Source organism: Pteropus alecto, unplaced genomic scaffold (assembly GCF_000325575.1).
Source record: "Pteropus alecto unplaced genomic scaffold, ASM32557v1 scaffold123, whole genome shotgun sequence".
Taxonomy (NCBI): Eukaryota; Metazoa; Chordata; class Mammalia; order Chiroptera; family Pteropodidae; genus Pteropus; species Pteropus alecto.
This window is the reverse complement of record NW_006433950.1, coordinates 5,841,590-5,855,237: the sequence shown is the minus strand read 5'-3', so window position 1 is coordinate 5,855,237 and position 13,648 is coordinate 5,841,590. Positions and strand designations below refer to the sequence as shown.

Genomic DNA, 13,648 nt, shown 5'->3' with positions numbered 1-13,648 from the left:
GTGGTAAACACGAGGTTTTAACTTTTTATCTTGTGGTGATGATAGGTTCGCCTCTCCCCACTTTTCCCTCCTTTGTTCATCAGCTTTCCCGTTTGGGGACCTGCTTGCTTGTTAGTACTAGTTTCCCTGGGCTCTTGTCACTGAAGCTTTCTCTCCCAGCACAGGTGGCAGCTAGCCATCTACCTCTTATTTCAGGTTACCAAGACGACTCGTTTGCGGGGAGGGAGCTAACTATTGCATTTGTATCTTTCTGAACATTTTAACTTAGACTAGGAATAGGTATGCCCTGATTGTTTTTAACGTCGGACTTATAGAATTCTAATTTTAAAAGTTCATAAGGATTTATTGGTTTGTCGTGTCTGCACGGATCCAGATATGCGTAACTCTTAAAACTGAAAACTTTAAAATAAGATCCACAGCTGTATTGCTGAGACATTGCAGAAGAGCTTGCTCTTCGAGTTCTGGCTGTACAGTTGTCATTGTTTAAATCAAGTGCAAAAGAGGTTATTCCTGTTTATTTAGTGTAATAACTGTTTACAGTTAAAACTTTAAAGACTCATAAAAGTAGGTCTGCTGTATTTTAAAGATCTCATCATTCTTGTGGGAGAGACACAACACTGACTAGGAAAGGCAACAGATTGCTTCTGTCATATCGCTTTGCTGTTTTGGAGTGTACTTAAAGGATTATGATTGATAAGGCTGTCTTTCCAGAGAATGTTGACACAGGTGTGCATCGTTATCTTAATTAAGATCCTGAGAAAATGTTGTCTATAAAATGGTGACATAAGAAGGGCGGCCTATTTTTGTACAGTTTTGCTTTTGGAGAATTTAATTGCACTTGAAACCTGTCTTTGAGCTTCCAGATTTTGTGAGCACTTTGGCAACAGAAGTTGTAGAGAGAAATGATAGTTTAATGTTAGGTGTTCTGGCATGTCCTAATACTACTTGTGGCTTTTTGGCAATGCCTTTGTCGGCTTTCTTTGTGCTCTTTGTGGAATAATGGTTACTAATTTAGAAAGAAAAGCATAAATAGAGCAGTATATTAAACAGGTTTATTAGTGTTCAGAATAAATCTGCAGAGGAAGGCATGCTTGATGTGCAGAAACAGGAATATAATAAAAAAGGTAAATATATTACAAATTTTCGCCCCTCCATTTTTTGGAAAACAGTCTCCTAGAATGTTTTAATGATCTAAAACAATTTCTTTTTTCATATCATCAGATACTTAGCTACATTGCTTATGGAATGTCTTGTTTTTTATTTCCAGAAATAGAAAAAAAGACTGTTTTCTTTCTTCCAAAATATTGTTCTGCAAATTTGAATTGATGAGCAAGTGAATAGTGCATTTAGCCTCTATTAGATTAAGGATATGAATCATAACCTGGATGACCACTTAATTAATATTACTGTCCTTGGCTTCAAATCTCTGAATGCAAAAACAATAGCAAGACGGATACTGTTGATCATATTACACTTGGCTTACCCAGCACCTAATACCCTTTAACATAAGTATTGCATTAAGAGTCCCCCGCCCCCCGCCCCCTTTGTAGATCATGATTTCCTGGAAGCTGGCTGTCCATCAGTCTGTATGTAAGATGTGTGACTGTTTTTCTTTAATATTAAAACTCATTGTAGAAAGAGGAAATGAAAGTGGAGGTGGCCATAGGCATATGATCGGAGAAGCCAGGTGTAGAGTCACAGCTCATTCGTGACTCCAAGCATAATTAGCTGGCTAGAATTACACGGTAAACTCAAATCAAAGACTTATTTAGATTTGTTTGTTGAAACTAAAACAAGAGCAATAATTTTGAGATAAGTGCTTTACTGATCCCCCAACTCCCCCATCAGAATTTTTTTTCTGACAGCTAAGATCAGCTTCTCCATGCTATTATCCATGTATTATTTTCAAATTTGATGTGCTGTGTTAAAAGAAATAAAGTAGCAATGTGAACTAATAACCTATCATGTATTTTAACGACTCACACTAATAATTGATATATTTTTGCATTATAGAAATCTTAGAAAAATTTTAAATGTTCTTCAGTCGATAACGTGCAAGTAAATGAAATCATGTAACCTCGAGTGAATTACAGATTATGAAAACAGTATCGGTCTGGAATAATGTTTTAACTGAGATAGCACAGCCCGTTTTGTGGTAATATTGCAATACCTTTGTATATTTCCCTTCAGTTTCGACATTGTACTGGATTCTGGATTTCTGACATCTTTTTGGTATAATTGTTACCTGTTTTATAGAGGATAATTGTTCTTAATAGAATAGCAGCTGATGCAACTCTAAGAAGATGTAAAATCTTGGAATTATTTTTTCTTGCTCGGTAATGACTGGTTTGCTTTTATAGCACTACTGTGAAGTGTGATTCCTATGACTTATTTCTGCATAAATCTGCAATATTTTTATAGCTCGAGTATACCTGAGCACCAGTTTAGCTTGGCAAATTAACTTAGATGCTTCAAAATTGAAAACCAGTATGTCGTAATGTAGTTTGAGTTTAAGTCTTTATTAGTGAGGATGCACCTAACATTTGTTCAGGAGAAGAGAATATCATTTTCTCCTGCAGTTGTCATTCATGTAATCCATTTTTCTAGCCTTTTCTCAGGCTAATTATATTTCATATCTTGATACAACTCTTTTTATTTATTTATTTATTTTATTTTTTGCCATAATATGGAGTGATACCTTGGAGAAAATTAGATTAGATATTCATATCTAATATCCCAAAAGTATTTAACTGGCCTTCTGTGTTTCCTTAAACAGAATCATTTCCATTTTCTGTGCAGGTGATAAGTATGATGCTTCTGTAACAGATTCGGATATTTTCAGCTCAGTTGACTTCTGAACTATGGGGTTCCTCCAGATGTTGACTGAACTTTGTCCTTGCGCATCGCCAGGCTCATCGGCAAGTGAGTGTCTGCACAGTGTGCCTGTGTGTGGAGTGAACCTCAAATAGCATCGCTGTTCGTTTCTCCAAAGTATTTATATTGATAACAGGGACTAAGCACAGAATGTAGAGAATGTCATTTGGAGCTTTTGGTTATTAAAATTTTACTAATGCATTAAACAAAGCCTCAGTAAATGGAAAAATTTTTGATACATGGAAATACCCTGAATAAGTTATTTTTAATGATATCACTGGATAGTGAAATTTATAAACTTGATGCTTTTCATAAAAATTAAGACTAAGGTTATGATCTTTTCTAGAAATTGAATTGTTATTTAAAGGAAATAATGTGTTTATACCAACTTACAGTTTTTGGTTATTTTCATTACCCGGTTCTTTTTAGAATAAATTTAGTGGGAGTACCACGTCCAGTCACGAGTACTAAACTCTGTTAATGACAAAGAAGACACAGTTGTGTGTACAGCTTGTCATTTCTCATCAAAATTGGGGCTCCTGATTATAAGCAGGTGAGAGCAGCTATGAGAAAAAATTATCTTGCGGAATATTTCTGTTGTGTAGTGGGGAGAGCAAGGAGCTGGATTTCATGTTAGAGAATATTTTGTTAAGTAAAAAAAGGTGGTTCTGTGACCAAAAAACAGCTAATTTTACAGAAGGCAGTGGAGTCTGAAATAGAAGAAATGCTTCTCTGTGAATACTTCGAAAGGCATTAAAGTGAATCTTAAGTATGAAGTACATAATTGTTCTTAAATAGCATACTTGTGTTCCCCTATCACTGATGATGTCTTATGGAGGTGGGCTTTTGTGTGTGTGACCAAGAGTGGAAGCATACAGTGAGTTAGAAAATACGTAACACAAACACAAAGAAAATGTTAAGCAGCGAGCAATCTGATTTCTCTTTGTTTGCCTTTAAGGTTAGTTTTTTTTTTTTTTTAACCACATATAAAGTTATTGAATTTAAAAGATAAGAGGATTGGTTTTTTGTTTTTTTTGTTATTGTTTTTTTTGCTCTTGAAGGTAAATCTAAGAAAAATCTAAACATATATGTGAATTGGTTGAGTTTTATATCTGTTGTCAGCCAAAATTTATACTTAAGATTTATATGTCATGTATATTCATGGTATTCAAATGTATTAAAACTCATACCCCTTTTATATAAAATAAGTACGGGGGGGTGGGAGGGTCCCCACTCTTTTGAGAATATGAAGAAAACATGTCCTTTCAGCAGTAATAGGTTATGCTTGATTAATTGAGAAGGTTGTACTAAATGTTCTCTAGTGGAAATAGCCAGAGTGTGCTCTTTGAGAAATGTATCATTCAGGAATAAAATCAATTGAAGTATCGGTAATTAAATTGTAATTCCACGAAGGAAGGAAGTGATAGGAAAGATGAAGCTAACTATTGCTGTTTTTCTTTTTAAGACTCTACAGTTCATAATGGAGCTACTGTACTGGCTATTGGAAGGAGGAGATTCCGAAGATAGGGAGGTAATATTATCTCTTTTAAAAGAATACTTTCCTCTGTAATCCTAAGCCTTTATTACATATAAGAACTTTATCTAGTAGACAGCAATTTCTTTACATTTGAGATATGAAAATGATCTGATTTCTCTGTGCTAAGGTTTTGAGCTGCTCCTCTTAGAGCTATGGGTTGTGTTTTGGAGAGCTGAGAAATCTCATCTAGGCATACTCAGCACCCTTAAAATAGCGTCTTTCTGAGAATTCGATCTGTGATGGTTGCCTGCACAGTTCTAGTAGATGTCATTTCAGTTTGTGGTTGATGTGCGTGCGTTTAGCAGGTTGCTGAGCCGTCCTCATTTATCTCCCAGTCTTTGTTACCTCCTCTGGGGGAATGCTCTCTTCTGCAGGCCGATTTATTGCCAGCCACAACCAAACTCCGAGTGGGAGACGTGGTGGTTGACAACTGGTTCCAGAGCTCTGCCAGGGAGTCAGCCGGGCCCAGCCCCTGCTGCGCTGGTGCACCGCAGGCCAGGAGCTCACACACACGGGTTCTGTTCCTCGTTCACAGCTTTAAGTCCCTTTCCATTTTTCGTGTAATCCTAGGCTACGGGTAATGCTTTCCTTTTCTTCTCATTAGGTTGGCTTACTGCTCACTTTGCAGCTGTCGCAGGGATTCAGATGGAGTGGAGGACTCCGTATTATTCTGGATCTCTTTGGTAATTTCTTCACATGCTGTTTCATTTTCAAAAACGTAATGTTGGTGTTAAAAGGATGGATCTAAGAGTCTCGAAGAATAAAAATGATATTTATTTTGTACCAATAAGAAAAGCTGTCTTCTAAAGCTAGGTCGCAACATTGAATATGCAGGTTACATTCAAAATGTAAACCTCATAAAAGACTAGTTACTACATCTAAGAATGTTTGTTTATGCAGGCTTGATTGTATAATGGCATTTATGTCTTTTTTTTTTTTCCTTTTTAAGAAAAATCATAGACTTTTCTAGTCACCAAAACTATCTACTCCCTGAACTCTATCTGTGGAGGGATATTAGTAGAAAAATAAAGGGCTTCGTGACGTCTAATTATATCATTAGGAAATTGGTAAGCAATGTGATAAAATTAATTTCTTCTATTAGAGGAGCTAGTATGCATTTAAAAACAAAAATCTTCAGGAAAAGACTCTTTAATCTTTCAATCAAGTGATGTGGTTAACACAACAGGAAGGGGAAATAATACCAATCTCAGATTCTTTGATTCATGCCTAGGTGGAGGTTGTAAACAGCTGAGGAAACCATTAAAATGTAGCCTAGGAAGAAAAACGGTGGTATCAAAGTGATTACTTGAAAAGCAGTTTACGTTTGCAGAACAATTCAATATTATGACCTTGACCAACTTTTACACTTCATATACTTGGGTTAGTACTCCGGCTTTTAAAACATCGCTCTATGATGTAGCGTATGTATGGAATGCAAGGCTATTTTTGAATTGACTAATAGGTCTTACTGGTCATCTTAAAATATGCTATAATATTACAAAGTTGAAATTTAATATTCATTAATAGAAGGAAAATATAAAATTTAATATCTGGGCAACTGAGACCTCTAGACCTACTTTAAAAGTATAATCTTGACATCTCTGACACTATTTTTTGTCTTTGTTATATAGATCGAATTATGGGCATTCCACAATCCAGATGTCTCATTTATTAACTCCAAATTTTATTCCCTATAATAGACTTTTAAAACAATAGGTAGACATGCGTTAGAGAGTCAAATTTTGAGTCATATGCTAATTTATTAAGCATTAGTACCTAGAAAAGCAGCCCTGATGAATTTAGAACTCTGACAGGGGTTAGGTAGAAGAGTTTTCAGCTGGATTTTTCTAATACAGCAGCCATTTAAATTAAATGTTTGTTAACATAATAGTGATGGCATTTCTCCTCCTCCTCCTTGTGGTTTTGTCCAACTAGACGTTACAGTGGCAGTTGCACTGACTGTTAAGTGTTTAAATGATGACACCATTATGTGAAGTGATTTTGAAATGAGAGATTCCAGCCAAGAATTACATCTGCTCCCATCTCCTTCACATCATACTCTCTGGCAGTACAGATTATGATTGATTTGTTTGTGACAGATTGCAGGAAACAGTCATTGATTTTTCAATATTTTACCTTAAAATTATTTACAGTTGTAACCATGGGGAGGTATTTCCATGGGCTGTCAGCCCCTGAAAGACTAGGATAATATTCCCTGCTCTCTGACAAGACAAATTACCTGTAATGAGTGCAGTAGCTGAAGGGTATACTTTTATTTTAAAATATGTCAATAACCCCAGTGACTAAACGAATATTGATTTAGCATAATGAAGCCTGAGTAATGTGAAAATGAGCTTTTTCAAGGAGCATGGTAAAGACTTTCTTTTTAGCTGGTTCTAAGAAGCTTTTCATTCTTTTCAACTAGCTAGTGGAGATAAGGAGTTTTATATGCAAACCATCAGGAATGATAGTGTCGTTTGTGATAACCAGGGTCCAAATATTTTGCCCTTGTTTTTATCGATTCTTTTTCAGATTTTATTTGGAGTCTTACTTTTAGCCATAGCATAGCTATTGATTTACTTGATCTTATCTTTAACTTACTTAATATTTTTACAATTTCAACATGTTTTGCATTAGAATTTGCGGTAATGAATATTAAAATATAACTATATATACAGTCATTTGTAGGTGACATAATAATTATCCTAAGACATTTCAAATGGGATATTGTAGTATTTAATGTGCCGTATTTTATGGTAGAATAATTCCCAGTCCCTGGACATCAGATTGCTTTCAGTGGGAATGAAGATTAATTTACTTAAGTCCTGATATTGTAGGCATCAGTGCGTGTTTTCATTTTTGTCAGACTTCTACCCCCTCTTTAAATGTAATTCTCACCTTTTTATGGATTAAGATCTCAATACATAATAAGGTCTTTCAAACGAATGATAGCAGAGACGGATATAGCTTTATTTTATAGTCCATCAAGGAGCCTGAAGATTTTATGCCCGAATAAGTATCTCCATATCTCACTCGGTGAGGGGAAAATAGTAATATATAGAAGAAAAGTAAGTGTTTAAACAAGATGTCAGACTGATATTTCATGGGAACCTAACATATTTTATGATAACTAATAGTGATAAAATCTTATTAAAAGCGAGAGGTAAAATCCCTTTAGAAATTAAAAATTAGTTATGATTTAATGGAAATTCAAATGGCTCTTTGTGAGTCCTAGTCCTCTTGTAGCATGGCATTGGAAATGTTGCAATGTAAACATATCTTTTAATGGAAAAAGGACTAGACTCTAGAACAAAAAATTATTTTATTTATTTTTCCCAGGTATTTGTCTGGGACACCGACAGTCTCTGTCACTCATCTTAGTGTGTCTTGCAACAAACTAGATGCTTTATAAAATACTCGTCCCATGGTTTCAGATGGTATAAGATTTTATTTTTCCACCACCCCTTCCCCCAAATTCTTTCCCTTTTTCTATTAAAAGGACTTTTGGAGATAGAAATGTGAGGGATGTACCATCATTATGTATAAACCTGGTAGTCCAAATTCTTCAACGATTAATTTGGTTTATGGTTTTTTAAGTCGGTGCAGTAGTCATAGAATGTATCTATGGATAAAGGCATATCTAGAGATATGCCTTCCAGGAAAAAACATGGATCTAGAGTTTTTGATAGTTATTTTTAAATAAAGCATATTTTCTTCAGGTAAATCCATGCAAGGAAAACATCTATATGTAGTTTATTTTGGAGTAGAATAACAAATGTATTACGGTCAGAACTTTTGACCCCATTATTTAGTTTAAACCTGTATGTTCATTTTACAGTACCTGTGTAGAACTTTTTGTGAATTATATCTACTAAATATTTGATAAAGTAAAACTTTTTCTGGAGAAATTCTCTTTTGGATATTATGCCCTTCTCCATCTCTTTTCTCTCCTTGAAAAAAACATAACTTGCCCTTGTTCTCCTTTAGGGAAAATCTTTATGCAATGTTTTTAAATTATGCAAGTCATTGCCTGGGGTTGGTTAAAACATTTAGTTTTCGAAAAGGTGAAAATACCCTGGTTTTAAAAATTTTTCATGGATTTGTATCTATTAAGATAAACAGTTTGCTTTGCTACAGTACATTACCAATCTACTTATTTTTTTTTTCTTCCAGAATTCATTTTACTGTGTTTGCTCTGACGCTCTAGGATAACTTAATATAGGAACAAATTAGCATATAATTCTATTTCCCATGTGACCTCACCAGTTGCAGAATTGTAGTACTACTTTTAGGGGGCAGTTTGATAGTTTATGTAGACTGTAGCATTGTTTGCAAATGTTCAGTGCATCCTGGCTCAGGGGTTGTCAAATGTGTTTAAAAGTAAACAAGAAATACTCACCCCTGCTACAAAGTTATTGAAATGCCTCCTAAAGGTAGCATTTTTAATTAGTGTACGTAATCGTTTAGTGATTTGTCTTCTCCCGAGCATAAGTTAAGTGCATGGCAAAGTTAAGTGCAGTTGGTGGAGTGTAAGATATTAGGGATCGATGGTGACAGTGATCATGACAACTAAATGGATTTTTTTTTCTTTCAGATTCAACTGTCGGTCTTTGAAATTTCCTGGGGTCTGTTCAATCTAGTTGCAAAGGACATGGAAAAATCAAGTGCTCACGTGGTTTAAATGTTTTGGATGTTCCTATTTATAGACTATAGTATTTTTCTAATTAAAATCCTCAGTTGTCATTCTGAAGAAGGTTTGCGCTCCTTGATCACCAGTTTTACTTGAAATGCTTAGTATTGTAGAGTATCAGCAAACATTTTCTGTTTTAATCAAAGTTTAGAAGAAAATCAACTTTATATGTTGACTTTTTTTCTAAAATGCCTTTATTGGGTTGAATGAATGTTTATACCTGAAAAAGCGGCCTCAAAAAAATGCCTTTCTCCATTATAGTAGTTCTTTTGGCAATCCATTGTCGTTAGAGTAGGTTTAAAATTTCTTTCTAATGTGACCTTATTATGTTTTGGGGAGAAAAAAGACTTGATACATGTCCATATATATTTTAATTATATTAGTCCCTCTGGAATAGAACATTTTCTCCTCAACAAATCTATTAGCTCAACTCATGTACAAGAAACAGTTGCCTTGACTGGCAGGGCGTTTGCTATGTGTTTGAACATTTGATTTATGTAAAGAAGGTTGACATGCAGTTTTCACAGAGTTCTTACATTTGAGGAGACTGAATAATAATGACTTGCCCTGCCATTGCGAAACTCCTTGTTGTGGCCTTCGTGGTGACATAGGAAAACAGGATTCCTGTGGCAGGCAGGCGTCCGGCCCCTGTGGTGTGAACACTGTGAAGGGGTGTGTCTGACAGGATGGCCCTTGGCCGGGGGTGGGGGGACCTGGGGAGATCCGCAGATGCCGATGCCACTCGTGGGAACTGCTGCAAGTAACCCAGTTAGTACTTCATCTGCTCCTGTAGTTTTTACAAGAATCAAAGTGCTGTGATGACTTCTTAAGCTCAGATCTCAATATGGCAGAGTCAATTTATTACACTAGAGTATTTCTTTTTTATTTTAATCTTAAATGCTGTATTTTGAGATAATTATAGATTCCCCATGCAGTTGTACTAAGTAATGGAGAGATCCTTTGTACCCTTTTCCGGTTGCCCCAGCAGTGACATCTTACAGCACGTGGTACAGCACCACGGCCTGGACGCCGGCATGGGCACAGTCAGACACAGCGCTTCCTTCACCACGGGATCTCTCGTGCCGTCGCAGTCTATACTCACTTCTCTCCTCGCCCTTCCCTCAGCCCTACCGGCCATTGGTCTGTTCTCCATTTCTAAAATTTTGTCTTTTCAAGAATGTTACATAAATGGAATCGCATAGTACGTAACCTTCTAGGATTGGCTTTTCTCACTAGGCATAATTTTCTGGAGATTCAACTTGCATGCATCAATAATTGGTTCTTTTTTCTTGTTGGGTAGTATTCTGTGGTGTGACTGGCCCGTGGTTGGTTTAACCATCATCAGTTGGGACAAGAGTTTCCAGTTTTGACTATTACAAATAAAACTGCTGTAAGCATTTGTTTACAGGTTTTTGTGTGAACCTAAGTTCACACTTTCCTGGGATAAATGCCCAGGAGTGCATTGTGGTTCATATGATCATTATATAGAGTATTTCTTTTTAAGACTAGAAGTGATTTCATGTGTGTGGAAGGGAAGACGAAGAGGACACCTACATTTTTGTGGGGTTTTTGCTTTAACTGGATTTGTTTAGGATCTTAAAACATGCACACTCTCATAAATCATTTGTAGCCAGATACCAAAAAACATTTTCTTATTTTTAGAGAAATACTTTTTAAAAAATTGCTTCTTTTTTGGGAGGAAACACTTTCTATGTAAAGGAATAAAGGTAGACATGCTGTAGAAAGATGTTGCAAAGCTGACAGGTTGCTTGGAGAAACTTGGGGGGAATTTCCCAAGTGTTAACAGAGACTTGACATTCACGTATATGTTATAATAATTTCTGAATTTATAGACACTTTAGCTTTTGTTGCTATCATCTTCCCTGCATTTTTTATTTATGGAATTAATTGATTATCTTTATAATTTGTGATCAGTGGTGTTGCATTTAATGCTTATTTAATTCAACTATATGTATTCAGTAGGAAAAAGAAAAAAAAAATTAAGTATTTTTCCCTAGTACATAGCTCCTAAAAACACAGCTATTTTACAGGGTGTTTAATGCAAAAAACAGCTCTGTTCCAAATCCTGGTGGAAATTATATTGTTAAATTGAACTTACTGAGACATAGGTATGTGTAAAATCGTGTATGCTATATTTTTGGGGAGACCCACTGAAAGAATATTCAATAATTTTTACTCTGATCTTCCATCATATATATGGACTTTAAAATTGATGGAAGATGTAGCTTCTATTTTTTTTTTTTTTTTTTTTTAAAGAAACATTGGATGGGTTAACTGGTTATAGTGATCCTTCTAATAAAAGCCAGTGTTATAAATCTTTAACTTTTCTGAGTGAAGCACCAGGCTCAGGGGACCCATTTTTCAATGCTACTAACTATAGTCTCGTCTTTAGCCCATTATGGTCATGACTGTAGTGATACAAATGACATAAGATAACACAAAATCCCTGCCCTTAAAAATGACCTGGGTGAAAGCTAGTATGCACATGTGGAATCTTTATGTACCAGGAGTCATTTATCCTTAAGCAGCTACTGAAGCCCCGCATTATCTAGCACTTCTAGGCACTGGGAACCTAACAGTAATCCAGCCAATCTGTTTGTTCTCGTAGCATGGTTCTCATAGTGTTTACCTTGGGCAGTGGAGACGGGGGAAAGCAAAAAGGAACAGATGGAGACCAGCGTGAGTACGCATTGCTAGAAATGAGAGCCTTCAGAACCCTGGAGAACGAGGAGAGCCGAAACTGCTGGAGCAGGCCTCACAGAGTGTGGCAGGCTGAGTTCCGAAGGCGCTTAGATATGATGACGAGGAGAACATCAGGTAGGAGGGGGGCGGTGCGCCGGGCTGTGGTTTGTTGGAAGTGGGGTGGAACCTGGCCTGGCTAGAATTTGCTGGGGTGTCGAAGGGGTATGTCACTGCCCCAAAGTATATTTAATAGCTTCCTGTGTTTTAGGAACTCATCAGAAATGAAGCGTGCTTTTTAAAAAAGAGTAATATTTGAATTTAAATAAGTGGGCTTGAATGAAAAAAACAAGTAGATGCTCATTCTCCTAAAACTAGGGCTTGGAGCTATCTTCTGGGTTATGATGTTCAATCTGTTTGTGCGTGGAAACCAAAATGTTATTTTCCTTCTTTTATGGTAAGTAAGGAATATGATATTTTATTCTTTTCTGGTATGTTAAATGCATAATCTTTAACACTATAATACTTTAAAATTTTAAGTTTATTTCAGGCTTAAAATAGCGAAAGAACTTAAAGTCCTTTTGGAAGAACTCCAAAATTAAAACAGCAAGATCACGTATAGATAAAAAGTTGCATAAAGAATACATTTGTAAGATTATATAGAGGGCTGATGGCTTTACTAAGAAACTATTTTGAGCCACCTAAGAAAATACAGGTATTTCTGTGCATTACTTTTTAAAAGTGTTCAAGACGGTAAAACAGCTAAGCGCCTTTTCAAATATGCATCTAATTTCAGGTGGTTAAAATAGGAAGCTATAATATGACCGAGGTCCCTTTAACTTGGGAACTTGGTAAAAGGAAGAGATGTAGGATCTCTTAGCGTTTCTTTAAATGTATATAAATCATAGATTCCATCGGAGTGGTTACGAAAGGCATTAAGATACTCAGGATTTTATACGTAGCGATGCTGATTCCAGCATCCCCAACCACACGGCATTGCCCGTGTGGACGCCAAAATGGATTGTGTGTTGTGAAAGGGCTACGTTAGGTCAGTGACTTGAGAGTTCCGAGTCTGTATAATGGCCGAGCGTTGTGGAATCATCTTGTAATACTGTTTATCTAGCAGTTAAAAAAAATAAAAGAAAAAGAAACGGTGTAATTTTAGACAGTTTAAAAAAATTTTTACAAATACTGCAAATCATAGGTTGGTTACCACTAGACTTCCTGACTCTGGCGTGATTGCTGTATTCTCTGTGTATTCTTTTAAAATACCAGGCACTTTATAATTTTGTCTGTAATTGTTTATATATATTTTCTCCACAAAATGTTTTTAGAACAACTTATTGCTAAACTACCCCAGCCCACTTGTCATCTTTAAACTTTATGCATGAATATACTACAGTGTCAGTTGCAAGACACACTGGTAGACTACTTAATTTTTTTCCAGGAATTTTCTTATTCAAAATACCTTTCAAACTTAATGCATAAAAATAGCAGGCCACTTCCACTCTCAGGCTCTTGAAGCTATTTTAGAAGACTTGTTTTTCATATGAAGAAAGTAAGTCCCAGGAAGATGAAATGACTTGCTAGTAAGTGATGATCAGATGCTTTTGACTCCAAAGCAAGTGCTGCCAACTTCAAGATGCATGTACCCAATTCAAGAAATTCAGTTTCCAGACCTTTGTATCGCAACCATATTCTTGGTAATAGTTTTTCTATATATGGTAGAAATTAACGTCTACTATCATCTGTACATGTCATAAACATTTTGGCACTGAATATGGGTATAAGTAGCAAGTTAAAGTATGTTAATCTCAGAACTGAATTGGAACCAGTAGAATTCATTA

The 13,648-nt window shown here is 35.8% G+C and overlaps 1 protein-coding gene across 19 annotated transcripts in view; it reads left to right on the top strand.

Moving 5' to 3' along the window:
• The window catches only part of LOC107195453, a 52,336-nt gene that overhangs the window by 746 nt on the left and 37,942 nt on the right, over positions 1–13,648 (top strand). For 9 of the 19 annotated variants that reach the window (XR_003045395.1, XR_003045403.1, XR_003045398.1 and 6 more), the window contains exons 2-8: positions 2,800–2,922; positions 3,304–3,427; positions 4,340–4,405; positions 5,016–5,094; positions 9,006–9,165; positions 10,087–10,491; positions 11,731–11,939. Coding sequence is in view for 2 of the 19 variants with exons in the window: in XM_025044584.1 (XP_024900352.1) it covers positions 10,049–10,302; positions 11,731–11,939 (463 nt within the window). In the remaining 17 variants the exon portion in view is untranslated. The other 10 variants (XM_025044584.1, XM_025044583.1, XR_003045401.1 and 7 more) reach the window with 9 other exon arrangements.